The 14,483-nt window shown below is 31.8% G+C and overlaps 3 protein-coding genes across 3 annotated transcripts; all 3 read right to left on the bottom strand.

Annotated features, from left to right (window-relative positions):
- Positions 1-1,479: 1,479 nt before the first annotated feature.
- LOC138342174 (protein DOG1-like 3) lies at positions 1,480-2,319 on the bottom strand. Its single transcript, XM_069294380.1, has one exon. It carries the CDS (start codon positions 2,317-2,319, stop codon positions 1,480-1,482), a length of 840 nt encoding a protein of 279 aa, XP_069150481.1.
- Positions 2,320-8,105: 5,786 nt separating this feature from the next.
- LOC138342173 (protein DOG1-like 4) lies at positions 8,106-8,765 on the bottom strand. Its single transcript, XM_069294379.1, has one exon. The coding sequence runs from the start codon at positions 8,763-8,765 to the stop codon at positions 8,106-8,108; it is 660 nt and encodes a 219-aa protein (XP_069150480.1).
- Positions 8,766-12,312: 3,547 nt separating this feature from the next.
- Positions 12,313-13,152, bottom strand: LOC138342172 (protein DOG1-like 3). The gene has a single exon (XM_069294378.1). The coding sequence runs from the start codon at positions 13,150-13,152 to the stop codon at positions 12,313-12,315; it is 840 nt and encodes a 279-aa protein (XP_069150479.1).
- Positions 13,153-14,483: the final 1,331 nt, after the last annotated feature.

Below are 14,483 nucleotides of genomic sequence, written 5' to 3'. Positions count from 1 at the left end.
AATGTCTTTTGATTTATTGCAAGTTCATAATATTACTATACATAATAATAAAATTAAATTATCATTAATATCAGTAATGAAAGAAAAAGGCAGGCCCAAAAACCCAACCCGTTCTTCCTCAATCCCTTTTCGGTATCTCTATTTTCTTACAAACATTTTTCTAATGCTGCTGCGGACTGCCATTGTTACAGCTCTCTCTCTCTATCTGCTCATACGCAACAGGTCTGCTTCTTCCGAATTACTCCTTCGATGTAAGCCCTAAAGTTTGCTGGATTTCGATTTATGTGCATTGATTAGTTTTGAATTTTATTTATTATTGAAAATCACTTGTTGCAAACAATACTTTTCGAACTGCATATCCATGTATTGCAGTTTGTTTTCTGGATTTTTTATGAAGTGAAAGAAGCTATTTTGTTGAAAAACTGTGCTTTAGGATATAGAGAGCATGAAGAAACAGATTCAATTCCAATTTAAACTGAAACTGCACTGCACACATACATTTAATAGATTTCTACCAAATCTTGGGCATCTTCGAGTGTAGGGAATTGTTATCTTCAGAGTGTTGATTCATTTGCTCCCATAATATAAGATAACAGTTTTAAGTTTCATGCACTAACTGTATATTAATTATTACATGGAAGTTTAGAACACTTAAATGTCTATGTGAGAGCAAGTGAATGCAGTGTGTATTAGTTTGTAACTTACAAAAGATAGTGGACAACAGTTTGGATCAGTAAGAGTGCACTAATGGTGTAAAAGAATTTTTTTTGTAGTTTCAGTAGATAAAACTTGAATTCTGTATACAAATATACATGTATGCAAAGATGAACAATTTTGTTTCTGCTACTCCTTGCCTTGTCATATTGTTTTCTCTATTCTCGACAATTTTTGAAAGTGTGCAAGTGTTTCAAGTTTATCCCCACATTGGGGAATGTCAATTTCAGAAATGTCCAACTTTTGAACGTCTTAGCAACTACTAAGCTCCTGCGTACCCCCAACCAATTAGGGCAAAGTGTTCATTCATACCCACGACCATGTTTACTTCATCTTCAAGGGCAAGCATCCCGGCTCTCAGGGCCTCAGGCAACCCCTGGATCTTTTCCTACTTCCTTAGTGATTTATGTTTTCATCTAGGCGTTGTGACACCCAGTTTTGCGCTTCATAGGATTAAAATGTTTGTTACTGTTTTGGACTTCTGTTAGTGATTGGTTCAAAATCATAGAATTTGATTAATTGAAGGTTAAGTGTTGTTAGTCGATGTTAGTTGATCATTGTTATTTTCCCGTCAAAGAAACTACTTTCCTCTCTATTTTAAGATTCAAATGTTAAGAAAGTTATTGCTGTAGATCAACGTCTTTTTAAGCTTCATCGGTAGTTTCACTAGAACATAAAAGATTGGAAAGAAGTGGTAAAATAATGCCGACTTAGTAATAACAAAACATTTATTCTATATAACATAAGCGGTTTAACTCCCTTATTTTAATTTTTAAGACCAGATAAAGTTGGACATGTGTTCCTCTCTTGTTTTGTTTCTCTGTTCCTCCCATGCTGATGATCTCTTTTTTTACCCCAAGCATTGACACAAAGATGGAGCTTCTTGCTAGCTATGAGAAAATCCACAGCTTGAAGTGGACTCAGTATGTTGATCAGCTCCTTCAAAGTCACCATCCTCAGCTTATCAGCTTCTTCTACAACATTCACCAAAAACTTAGCATGTCTATCAAGGGCCTCCTCTGCTTCACGACATATTTCACCAGGATTTCCCACTTCATTGGCGATAATGGCAAATGGCTGATCAGCTATCTCCTCCTGCAAGCTGGCGAGCTTATTTGATAACTGATCTTCTTGCCTTATTGTCTTCCTCTGTAACTCATCCACTGAGTTCAGCTGCACGGTCAAGAGCCCGCTGAGGTGTCCGGATCTATTGCCTTGGAGATAGTTGGAGAGATGGGATTCAAATTCTTTGCCACTCATCGCATAAAGGAGACGGATGTAACTGGAAGGCCTGCATCCGGAGATCCAAAGCATGGAGCTTTCTAGCGTGGTGCACCAAGTTGGTGCAAGGTAGGCAGTGACATCACTACACGCCAAATGTCTGCGGGTGTCAATGTATTCTTGGAAGTGTTTGATGGATTTCTCAATGAGTTGTTTTAGGTTGAAGTCACTGCTGGCGCTAGTGTTAGAGGTGCTGGACGATGACGAGGAGTCGGAATTGTGAATAAGCTCCAAGAGGTCTTGTTGTTGGAGCTCCATCCATTCTTCGAAGCACGAGTGCTGAGCTTCTTTATCACTTACATTGTTATTGAAGGAAGTCGTCATCTTACTCCATGTCAATGAACAGTGGGTATTGATAAGAGTTGAACAATATAGACTGTGTTTAAGAGATAGTGGAAATACTTCTTTGCTTTCGATACTTTATAGTAAAAAAAATCCAAAAAGGTTTTGTTTGCATAATAATTAATCTTGGAACTCGTGACAGTAACCAAACCAATGATTTTGTATGCATTAGTCTCGCACAATGTATATATTTGTTGGAAAAGAGATAATAAATAACACAATTATGCCTCCAGTAATGACATGTTATGTCTTTTTTTTTTCTTTTTTTTAAAGGTGTATGGATCTAATTTGATTTTTATGCCAAATACGTAACTAAATAATGTTTATGCCAAGTCCGAATATATTTATTTTCTGTCGTTGTTTCATTTTAAAGAAAGAAGCCAAATTGTATAGGAAATCAAAGTAATAATCTGTGGGGCCGATGGAGTGATTGTAGACATAAATATGAAATAGTATAAAGTTGAACATTTTTTGGGTGTTACTGAGAGCCAGTAAACGACACTCACTGTACACTGCACAGCCATGAGCCACCTCTTATAGATATTCTATAATTCGAGCTTTTGGGTAAAGCCAATGAAGCACGGGCAAAGTAAAACGTACAATATTGACACTGAACATAATAAATAAAAGTGATTTTGATACGATGACCATGATGCAAATCATTTAGAGTGCCTCACCGCATATCTCGCACAACAATAAAAAGCTAAAAAAGTATTTATTTTCTTTGGCATTATTAAGACAAAAGACTCATTCCAACATTGAAGACTTGTTTTACAAATTGAAAGTGATATTGAAATAGTATGAGTAGACAATAATATTCTAATCAATACACTCAATTAGATAAAAACGACTTAATTCTCTATAAGATAACTATATGCTGCTGATAGTATAACGTTAACAATTTCTAAAACAGTCGAATACATTTTTCAAAATAAAAATTTATAAGATCTTACTTAAAATCAAAAAATATTAAAGATTAAGATGTGATCAGATTCTTCTTGACAAATAAGAAATCCAAAGTCCTCTCTTTGCGGCGACCTACGTCATCCTAGTCGATTCAGACATTGTAGCTCTTGAATCACGAAAATAATAAAAAGAGAAGAATAAAAAAATTAATCGAATTATATTTATTTCTAATTACAGTCATTTTTTATAGGATCAAGATATGTTGCAAACAAACGCGCATTCAAATATGTTTGCTTTACATCAAATCAAATGGAATCATTGACATTGAGACAATAACGTTATAGATGTTGTCAATTTGTGTTAGAAAAATTGAAATTAATGATTATAATAAATTTTTTCAGAAACATTAAGTAATTAAAATTTATTAAATCAGTAAAAGAGATGAACAGAAATTTAATTCACAATAAAAAACTAAAATTTATAAAACGTATCAGACTATGGAAAAACTTTTAAATAGGAAAAAGATCAACTCCACTGAACTCACAGTGTCCCCTTAAGCAAATTATTCTCCTCTAATATTCGAGGTTTGAAAATATCAAAAACTTCTGCTGTTGATTGGTTCGCTGACATCAGTGCAGAAGAAGAAGAAGAAAATTAGAAAATTCGTAAGGAAATATTCCGAAGAATGAATGATATTTATAGGTAAGAATAATTGGTTCCGAAAGGTCGCAACCCTTTTAGAATCCACACAACCATTAATGAAAGTTTGCAACCTTTCAAATGGTACTAACTGTTCCTGAAAGTTGCAACCTTTCAGAACATTCATGGCAGAAATTTTAAATAAAATGGAAAAGTTCAAATAAAATGGGTCGCGCGCGGATCTGAGTTAGATCGGGTTAATCAACTAAAAAATTGAAACGTTTTGGTTAAGTATTTTAACTTAAAACGTCAATTAATTAATTAAAAATATTTTTGGACTTTTAATTTAATTAATTAAATAATTAAAACAAACTTTGTCTAAAAAACATATCTTGATCATCCATAGTCATAGCCAAAGCCAAGCAATGACGGAAAGGGGTCTCTCTTTTCAACCCTTTTAACTATTGATAGGAGTGTTTCTATATTTAAACTCTCCTATTTTACTTTCCACCATCGATGAGGGACAAATGTCTTTTTCGTTAAAATATAAGATTCAAATTCGCAACTTTTAAGTTTTTTTTTCCCCTCTATTTCCTATCAATTCTTGCAATACTATCCAACAATAGATATCAATTTTGCATAGATCAGTGAGTAGTTAGTCCTGCTCAACCGATAGTAACAACTGGTTGATCTGCAACTTGTAATAAATAATATTGGTTTGGTCTCAAATATATGAACCAAGTACGAATTCAGCCGATTTATATTGGGAAATAAATGGACCGAGCAAAGGGAATTAATAACAAGATGAGAATCGCATTCTCATTGATCAGATAAAAGTTATATCAAATGATCAATCAATTTAGCTATTAAAATTTCTCGAATAGATAAAACTTAAAGTACAGTTTGTGGAGGAATTATGAATATGTATGTATTAGACTAGGCTACGTCTATACTTTCGTTACTAGAAAGAACTGGTTAACATTATTTTATTTATTTTATATAAAAAAAAAAGTATAAAAGGATGGATACCTTTTCTGTAGTTGAACTTATTAATAGCAACAAAAGAAAGAAAAGGACAAACCCAAACGCATTTCGAGTCACAAGATGCATATAATGTAGTGAGCTGGATTAGAAAATCAGTTTTAGTTTGTTGTTTTCGATTGTTCATGTTTTGTAACCAAGCTTAGGAGATAGGACACATATATGACATTTTTTGCGGCAGAAAACACGATGCTTGAGCAACTTGTTTCTTGTTTGTCAATACATTTTGTGAGGTTGTTAATCTTTTGCAGACTTTTTTGTCCAAGTGGTCAATATTGGCTTTAAAAGAAAAGATTATTACTTCTTAATTCATTTTATTTATGATAATTTGATTTGGTACGAAATTTAATAAATAAAGCAAAGTTCTTAAAAATTTTAAAATTCAATCTTGTGTGATAGAAAGATCTCATTAAAATTTAAAGGTAATTTCTATAGCGATAGTTAAACTGATTATATTGTATGTAATGAGGTACTATTGTAAAGATGAGAATGTTGAGGGTATAAATAACAATTTCAGCTCATATTAATGAAATGAGCCTATTTAACTGAGTTCGAAGCCTAAAGAGCAAAAAAAAATTTAAAAATTCTAAAGGGATACATCAACTTTTAACCAAAAGGGCAAAATCGCTATTGATTAGCGATTTTGTTTTCACATCATTAGTCTATACTAATAGCGAAAGTAAAATCACTGCTACTGCAGCATTTCTATAAAAAATATTTTTTTTAAATCGCTGCTACTGCACCGATTTAAGTGATAATTTTATTGGCAGCTATTTTCTGTGGATTTCTTTTTCTTTTTCTTTTTAAATCTTAGCTGCTGTTTTAGTTATCGAATTTCCATAAAATTATAATTTATAGCTGCCAATTTTTTAAAGAAAATCATATTAAATGTTGATAATTCTTTTAAGAAAATAATTTACGATTTTAAGAAAAAAGATTGGCACTGATTTATTTTTTTAAAAAAAAAAGTTTCACCAAGCTGCGATCTTTTATTTAGAAAAATCAAGAAAATTACGGACAAGAAAAAGAATTCACTAAAACGCTGCCTTTTTAATTTATTTTTTTAATATACATACGCTACAATTGTAATTTTTTAAATTTAGCACTGAGAATTGTAATACAATTTTTATTTTGATCAAAATTTAAAAAAATTTACCAATATTTAATATGAATTTTTTAACAAAATAATTGACAACGATATTTTTTACAGAAATATTTACTAAAAGCGTTTTTTTTTTTAATTTAAAAGAACTTTTTTTTAAATAAAGGCTGATTTTAATTATTTTTTAAAAAAATTACCAACATTAAATAATTTGTTAAAAAATTATTGGCATATATATATATATATATTTAAATAATTTTCTTTTGCCCAAGGCAGCAATGGCAGCAATCATAAAAAAAAAAAAAAAGCACCACTTACGCAGAAATCGCCGCGAAGCAGCGATTATCCAATTTTTTTTCTTTATAAAATTAAAATTTGCTTAAAAGACTGTTTGGGCAGTGATTTTATTTAAAAAAGTGAAAAAAATATGAATAAAATTGCTGATAGATCAGCGAATTTGAAAATTTTGAGACCGACGTTAAAATAAAATCACTCTCTCAATAACGATTTTCCTCTTCTGATTAAATAAATCGATATACTTTTTTAAAATTTTTGATAATCTTTTTTACCCTTTAGACTTCAAACTCCTATTTAACTCATATTTATATATAGAATTGACATATGTTAAGCCATGTGTTTACCAAATTTTAAGCCTAATTTAATTGGCAGCCAAATTTTTTATTTATGTATTTTACCTTACCAAAGATAGGGAAGAGGATATTTTTTTGTTATCTTATAATTTCACGGTATTGTATTATTAAAATTAGGAATTCTTTTTCTTTTAAATATGGGTACGATATCGAGAGGGAAATAAAAAAAAAAAATTAAAAGGCTTAAATCTGATTGGCCGAAGGGAGTCCTGTTCTAATGGCAACTCCTCTATTCTAAAACTATAAATAGAGGTCTCATAATTCATAAAAAGGGGACAAAGAAAATTATACACAAGAAGCTAGAGAAAATTTGTGGTACAAACGTCATTTAATTCTCTACAAAGCTACAAGTTTAAGAATTCAAGTTCAAGAACGATCAAGATCAAGACCATCGAATTCAAGAACAAGCTCGAATTTATATTTGAAAAGGCAAATTCAGAGGAATCATAGAAATTGTTACACTGGCATTTGAAATAATAAAATCGATTGTTGCTATAATTTTCCGTTTCTGATTATTATTTTCTCGAAGCGAATTTTATTACCTACTTAAGAAATTGTTACGTAGCAATCTTAGTGGACACTTACTATATAATTTTTATATATATTACACAAAATAATTTATAAAATACAGGTAATACAATTCTTTTCATAAGTAGTATATTTATCACATCCTTATAAAGTATAATATATTTTTGTCAATATCTAATTAGCAATGAGACATATATTTTAAAATATTCACAATACATGTGTCTTGCATACAAAATCACTTTAAATTCAGAATATTATTATGTATTGCAATACATAATAATAATAATAATAATAATAATAAAAGTAAAATATTGCTAAAATGGGTAAATATTTGTTATATTATTTACTGAACTAAGTGATTTTTCCGAAAATGAAAGAAAAAGGCAGGCCCAAAAACCCAACCCGTTCTTCCTCAATCCCTTTTCGGAATCTCATGGCTTTCTTACAAACATTTTTCTAATGCTGCTGCAGACTGCCATTGTTACAGCTCTCTCTCTCTCCTCATCCGCAACAGATATGCTTCTTCCAAATTATTCCTTCGATATAAGCCCTAAAGTTTGCTGGATTTCGATTTATGTGCATTGATTAGTTTTGAATTTTATTTAATACTGAAAATCACTTGTTGAAAACAATACTTTTCGAAGTGAAACGAAGTTGTTACTATGTATTATAATATTAGAGAGGATGAAGAAATATATTCAGTTCCGATTTAAACTAATACTGCAGATTTCTACCAAATGTTGGGCATCTTCGAGTGTAGAGAATTGTTATCTTCAGAGTGTTGATTCATTTGCTCCCAAAATATAAGAGTCTACTCAAAGCAAGCTAATTTAAAAAAAAAAAGCCGTTCCAATAAAAGGAAATTGACACAATCACAAAATAAAATCTGGAGACTAGCTAAGCTAATCAACATTTATTCTTTTTCTTCCCCTTTTCCTCATCTGAATTTGAATAGTAGAAATAGCAGCCAAGAAATCAACACTCTGTAAAGGACTCAATATCTCCAACAAACCTTTCAACGTTTTAAGCCTAACACAATCTGCCATTTTCATAACCCTTTCTAAACTCATCCTTAACCCTTTCAACGCCAATTCTACCAACTCATCATTATCATTTCTAATCCTTGCTAATTCCACCATTTTTCTATCCCCAATTGCAACCTGTTGCCTCTCCATTTCCCTCTCCACTTTCTCTTCCTCTCCGCGAATTTTCACCCTCAAACCATCAATATTCTTCAATTCCTCATCCGAAAACGCTCCTCCACCGCCACTCACTAATCGAAACGCCATGGAAGGCTTCCACCCTGTGATCCACGAGTAGACGATTTCTAAAGGACTAAGCCACATTGGAGTGAAAAATGCTAAGATGTCTTCATGAGCTGCGGCCCATTTGGCTGTGTAGTAGTTCTTGTGATGTGTCGTCATTTTACTCACCAATAACTCGTGATCATTCACGTATGACGTCTCCCTAGGTACAATAACGAGTTGTTTCAGCAACTCTTCAAGTTGGATCATCCAATTTTCAAAGTATTTTGTGAAGTTTTCCGCTACTTGGCTCGTCATTTTTGATAATCGTAGTAGTTGTATATGAGAAGAATAATGCACTAATTAATTAACTGCCAAGAAAAAACAGAGTAAAATATATAGAGCGAGAAAACAAGTGGCAATGCTACAAAAGGTTGCGTGGCTTCGACACCTCTGCATGCCTTACGCGCAACTATTTAATGAACTTGGGTAGTGGGGGAACCAATTTAACTTCTGCTCCCACGGTTATACCATCTTTGTACACGGTTGATTTTGAAAAAAATTATAAATGAAAAAGTAATTTTAATTTTATCGCTATTTAAATATATAATAAAAAATGATTATACAAGTAAATTAACAAGTGTAAAATTGTCTATTAATTTTATATTGATCAAATTATTTACTTTTTAAATATGATCTTTATATCAGTGATAAATATTAGGTTTTAGCGTGTAAAGTAGTACTCTGGCTATTTCATATTAATCAAAATGTCATTAAATGAAATGTATTTTTACAGTTATAGAATGAATGGTCGAAGTGAAGGTTGGTGATGTTTAATAAGAGTGAAGAGGCAATTTTGGAAAAGAGAGAGAATGCATGTAGAGAAGGTGTAGGTAATGACAATGAAACGTGTCAAGAAGAAGGGTTACACGTTGCAGCCACATGTTAATGTTGCTAATAAAGTCGGAGATCATTGACCACAACTAAATACACAAACACCAAGTATGTACAAAGCACTACATTAATCGGATCTAGTCATACTGAGTGACAAGTCATGGAAATTGGAACATATCTGACTCATTTGGGTCATGTTTTTTTTTTCAACTTATGTTTTTGGAGTTTTGAATTGTGCATGGCAATATTTGACTCCTCTCCATTATTCTTTCCTCAATTTCGTCGTCGTGCACGTTTAGATAAGAGATATGCATTTCATTTAAAGTTTAAAGGTCATGCTTATATTATATTAATTGATATTATAACAATAGTTAATTCAACTAATCTCTGTGGCATGAATATTGATAAATTGTTTTTGAGACGGTTTAAATTATCATTAAGTGTTTAAAAATATGAAAAAATAAAAACACAAAAAAATATTTAAAATCTATTATATTCGTAAGACATATGCATATAATTAAAGAAAATAATATAATTAATGTAATTAGTTTAAATATTTAATAGACAAATATGAACATACACCAAAATAATTTAAGTTGAAACGAGATTTACTTTGAGTGTTCTAAGTAAAAAATGACAAGTTTAAAAACTCAAATATGTATTGAGTATCGATCATAAATTTTTAAGTTTCAACGGAGGATATGTGGATTGTGGTGATAATGTCTAAGAGAAGCGAGGAGAAGTTTGCAAGATTAGTCTTCCACAGACTTTGCACCCGATGATTTGATTCAAATAACATGTAAACAAAAACAAACAATTGGTATTTTGATAACACGGTCAAAAGAAGAAAAAAATATAGTATCCTACTAATAACTTGAGTACAGCAGAGAAATATTAGCTAGCATCACTAACGATATCATATCATTATAAAGTAATATGATTAAGTGAATACAAAATACTAATATCTTCTCTAAACTGATTTCCGTCTTCTCTAGATTCAATCTATGGAGAACTGAGGTCATTAGCTTAAATTAATTGAGTACAATGGAGATTGATGATATTTGAAAAACAAAAGAAAAGATTGTTGAGTTTGAAGTCCAACTAGGACAAATTGAATTGAATGGCCATTTTAATTTTTATTAAATAACTTCAATTATTACCAATTTTATTTTGTACAAAGATAGACTTATGTTCATTGAAAATTTGAAAGCATAAATATGAGATAAAGTCTTCTTTATATTTTTGAAAAATTCATATGGATATATCATATTAAGAAATTTGAACGATCTATAGTAATAACATTTTTTTTTAGTAAACACTTATTTTATAAGTTTTATATGTATAACAAAAAACAATTCATAAAATATATATACTACATATTTTATTCATAACTAATACATTTATTATCCACTTATAATATATATTCTAAATATCTAATTACCAAACAAATATATATCTTAAAATATTCATAATACGGTTTTCTTGCATGCTTAATGTCTTTTGATTTATTGCAAGTTCATAATATTACTATACATAATAATAAAATTAAATTATCATTAATATCAGTAATGAAAGAAAAAGGCAGGCCCAAAAACCCAACCCGTTCTTCCTCAATCCCTTTTCGGTATCTCTATTTTCTTACAAACATTTTTCTAATGCTGCTGCGGACTGCCATTGTTACAGCTCTCTCTCTCTATCTGCTCATACGCAACAGGTCTGCTTCTTCCGAATTACTCCTTCGATGTAAGCCCTAAAGTTTGCTGGATTTCGATTTATGTGCATTGATTAGTTTTGAATTTTATTTATTATTGAAAATCACTTGTTGCAAACAATACTTTTCGAACTGCATATCCATGTATTGCAGTTTGTTTTCTGGATTTTTTATGAAGTGAAAGAAGCTATTTTGTTGAAAAACTGTGCTTTAGGATATAGAGAGCATGAAGAAACAGATTCAATTCCAATTTAAACTGAAACTGCACTGCACACATACATTTAATAGATTTCTACCAAATCTTGGGCATCTTCGAGTGTAGGGAATTGTTATCTTCAGAGTGTTGATTCATTTGCTCCCATAATATAAGATAACAGTTTTAAGTTTCATGCACTAACTGTATATTAATTATTACATGGAAGTTTAGAACACTTAAATGTCTATGTGAGAGCAAGTGAATGCAGTGTGTATTAGTTTGTAACTTACAAAAGATAGTGGACAACAGTTTGGATCAGTAAGAGTGCACTAATGGTGTAAAAGAATTTTTTTTGTAGTTTCAGTAGATAAAACTTGAATTCTGTATACAAATATACATGTATGCAAAGATGAACAATTTTGTTTCTGCTACTCCTTGCCTTGTCATATTGTTTTCTCTATTCTCGACAATTTTTGAAAGTGTGCAAGTGTTTCAAGTTTATCCCCACATTGGGGAATGTCAATTTCAGAAATGTCCAACTTTTGAACGTCTTAGCAACTACTAAGCTCCTGCGTACCCCCAACCAATTAGGGCAAAGTGTTCATTCATACCCACGACCATGTTTACTTCATCTTCAAGGGCAAGCATCCCGGCTCTCAGGGCCTCAGGCAACCCCTGGATCTTTTCCTACTTCCTTAGTGATTTATGTTTTCATCTAGGCGTTGTGACACCCAGTTTTGCGCTTCATAGGATTAAAATGTTTGTTACTGTTTTGGACTTCTGTTAGTGATTGGTTCAAAATCATAGAATTTGATTAATTGAAGGTTAAGTGTTGTTAGTCGATGTTAGTTGATCATTGTTATTTTCCCGTCAAAGAAACTACTTTCCTCTCTATTTTAAGATTCAAATGTTAAGAAAGTTATTGCTGTAGATCAACGTCTTTTTAAGCTTCATCGGTAGTTTCACTAGAACATAAAAGATTGGAAAGAAGTGGTAAAATAATGCCGACTTAGTAATAACAAAACATTTATTCTATATAACATAAGCGGTTTAACTCCCTTATTTTAATTTTTAAGACCAGATAAAGTTGGACATGTGTTCCTCTCTTGTTTTGTTTCTCTGTTCCTCCCATGCTGATGATCTCTTTTTTTACCCCAAGCATTGACACAAAGATGGAGCTTCTTGCTAGCTATGAGAAAATCCACAGCTTGAAGTGGACTCAGTATGTTGATCAGCTCCTTCAAAGTCACCATCCTCAGCTTATCAGCTTCTTCTACAACATTCACCAAAAACTTAGCATGTCTATCAAGGGCCTCCTCTGCTTCACGACATATTTCACCAGGATTTCCCACTTCATTGGCGATAATGGCAAATGGCTGATCAGCTATCTCCTCCTGCAAGCTGGCGAGCTTATTTGATAACTGATCTTCTTGCCTTATTGTCTTCCTCTGTAACTCATCCACTGAGTTCAGCTGCACGGTCAAGAGCCCGCTGAGGTGTCCGGATCTATTGCCTTGGAGATAGTTGGAGAGATGGGATTCAAATTCTTTGCCACTCATCGCATAAAGGAGACGGATGTAACTGGAAGGCCTGCATCCGGAGATCCAAAGCATGGAGCTTTCTAGCGTGGTGCACCAAGTTGGTGCAAGGTAGGCAGTGACATCACTACACGCCAAATGTCTGCGGGTGTCAATGTATTCTTGGAAGTGTTTGATGGATTTCTCAATGAGTTGTTTTAGGTTGAAGTCACTGCTGGCGCTAGTGTTAGAGGTGCTGGACGATGACGAGGAGTCGGAATTGTGAATAAGCTCCAAGAGGTCTTGTTGTTGGAGCTCCATCCATTCTTCGAAGCACGAGTGCTGAGCTTCTTTATCACTTACATTGTTATTGAAGGAAGTCGTCATCTTACTCCATGTCAATGAACAGTGGGTATTGATAAGAGTTGAACAATATAGACTGTGTTTAAGAGATAGTGGAAATACTTCTTTGCTTTCGATACTTTATAGTAAAAAAAATCCAAAAAGGTTTTGTTTGCATAATAATTAATCTTGGAACTCGTGACAGTAACCAAACCAATGATTTTGTATGCATTAGTCTCGCACAATGTATATATTTGTTGGAAAAGAGATAATAAATAACACAATTATGCCTCCAGTAATGACATGTTATGTCTTTTTTTTTTCTTTTTTTTAAAGGTGTATGGATCTAATTTGATTTTTATGCCAAATACGTAACTAAATAATGTTTATGCCAAGTCCGAATATATTTATTTTCTGTCGTTGTTTCATTTTAAAGAAAGAAGCCAAATTGTATAGGAAATCAAAGTAATAATCTGTGGGGCCGATGGAGTGATTGTAGACATAAATATGAAATAGTATAAAGTTGAACATTTTTTGGGTGTTACTGAGAGCCAGTAAACGACACTCACTGTACACTGCACAGCCATGAGCCACCTCTTATAGATATTCTATAATTCGAGCTTTTGGGTAAAGCCAATGAAGCACGGGCAAAGTAAAACGTACAATATTGACACTGAACATAATAAATAAAAGTGATTTTGATACGATGACCATGATGCAAATCATTTAGAGTGCCTCACCGCATATCTCGCACAACAATAAAAAGCTAAAAAAGTATTTATTTTCTTTGGCATTATTAAGACAAAAGACTCATTCCAACATTGAAGACTTGTTTTACAAATTGAAAGTGATATTGAAATAGTATGAGTAGACAATAATATTCTAATCAATACACTCAATTAGATAAAAACGACTTAATTCTCTATAAGATAACTATATGCTGCTGATAGTATAACGTTAACAATTTCTAAAACAGTCGAATACATTTTTCAAAATAAAAATTTATAAGATCTTACTTAAAATCAAAAAATATTAAAGATTAAGATGTGATCAGATTCTTCTTGACAAATAAGAAATCCAAAGTCCTCTCTTTGCGGCGACCTACGTCATCCTAGTCGATTCAGACATTGTAGCTCTTGAATCACGAAAATAATAAAAAGAGAAGAATAAAAAAATTAATCGAATTATATTTATTTCTAATTACAGTCATTTTTTATAGGATCAAGATATGTTGCAAACAAACGCGCATTCAAATATGTTTGCTTTACATCAAATCAAATGGAATCATTGACATTGAGACAATAACGTTATAGATGTTGTCAATTTGTGTTAGAAAAATTGAAATTAATGATTATAATAAATTTTTTCAGAAACAT

The sequence above is a fragment of the Solanum lycopersicum genome, chromosome 2 (genome assembly GCF_036512215.1).
Source record: "Solanum lycopersicum chromosome 2, SLM_r2.1".
Classification (NCBI taxonomy): domain Eukaryota; kingdom Viridiplantae; phylum Streptophyta; class Magnoliopsida; order Solanales; family Solanaceae; genus Solanum; species Solanum lycopersicum.
The sequence above is the reverse complement of the archived record's forward strand: the minus strand, read 5'-3'. Positions and strand labels throughout refer to the sequence as shown.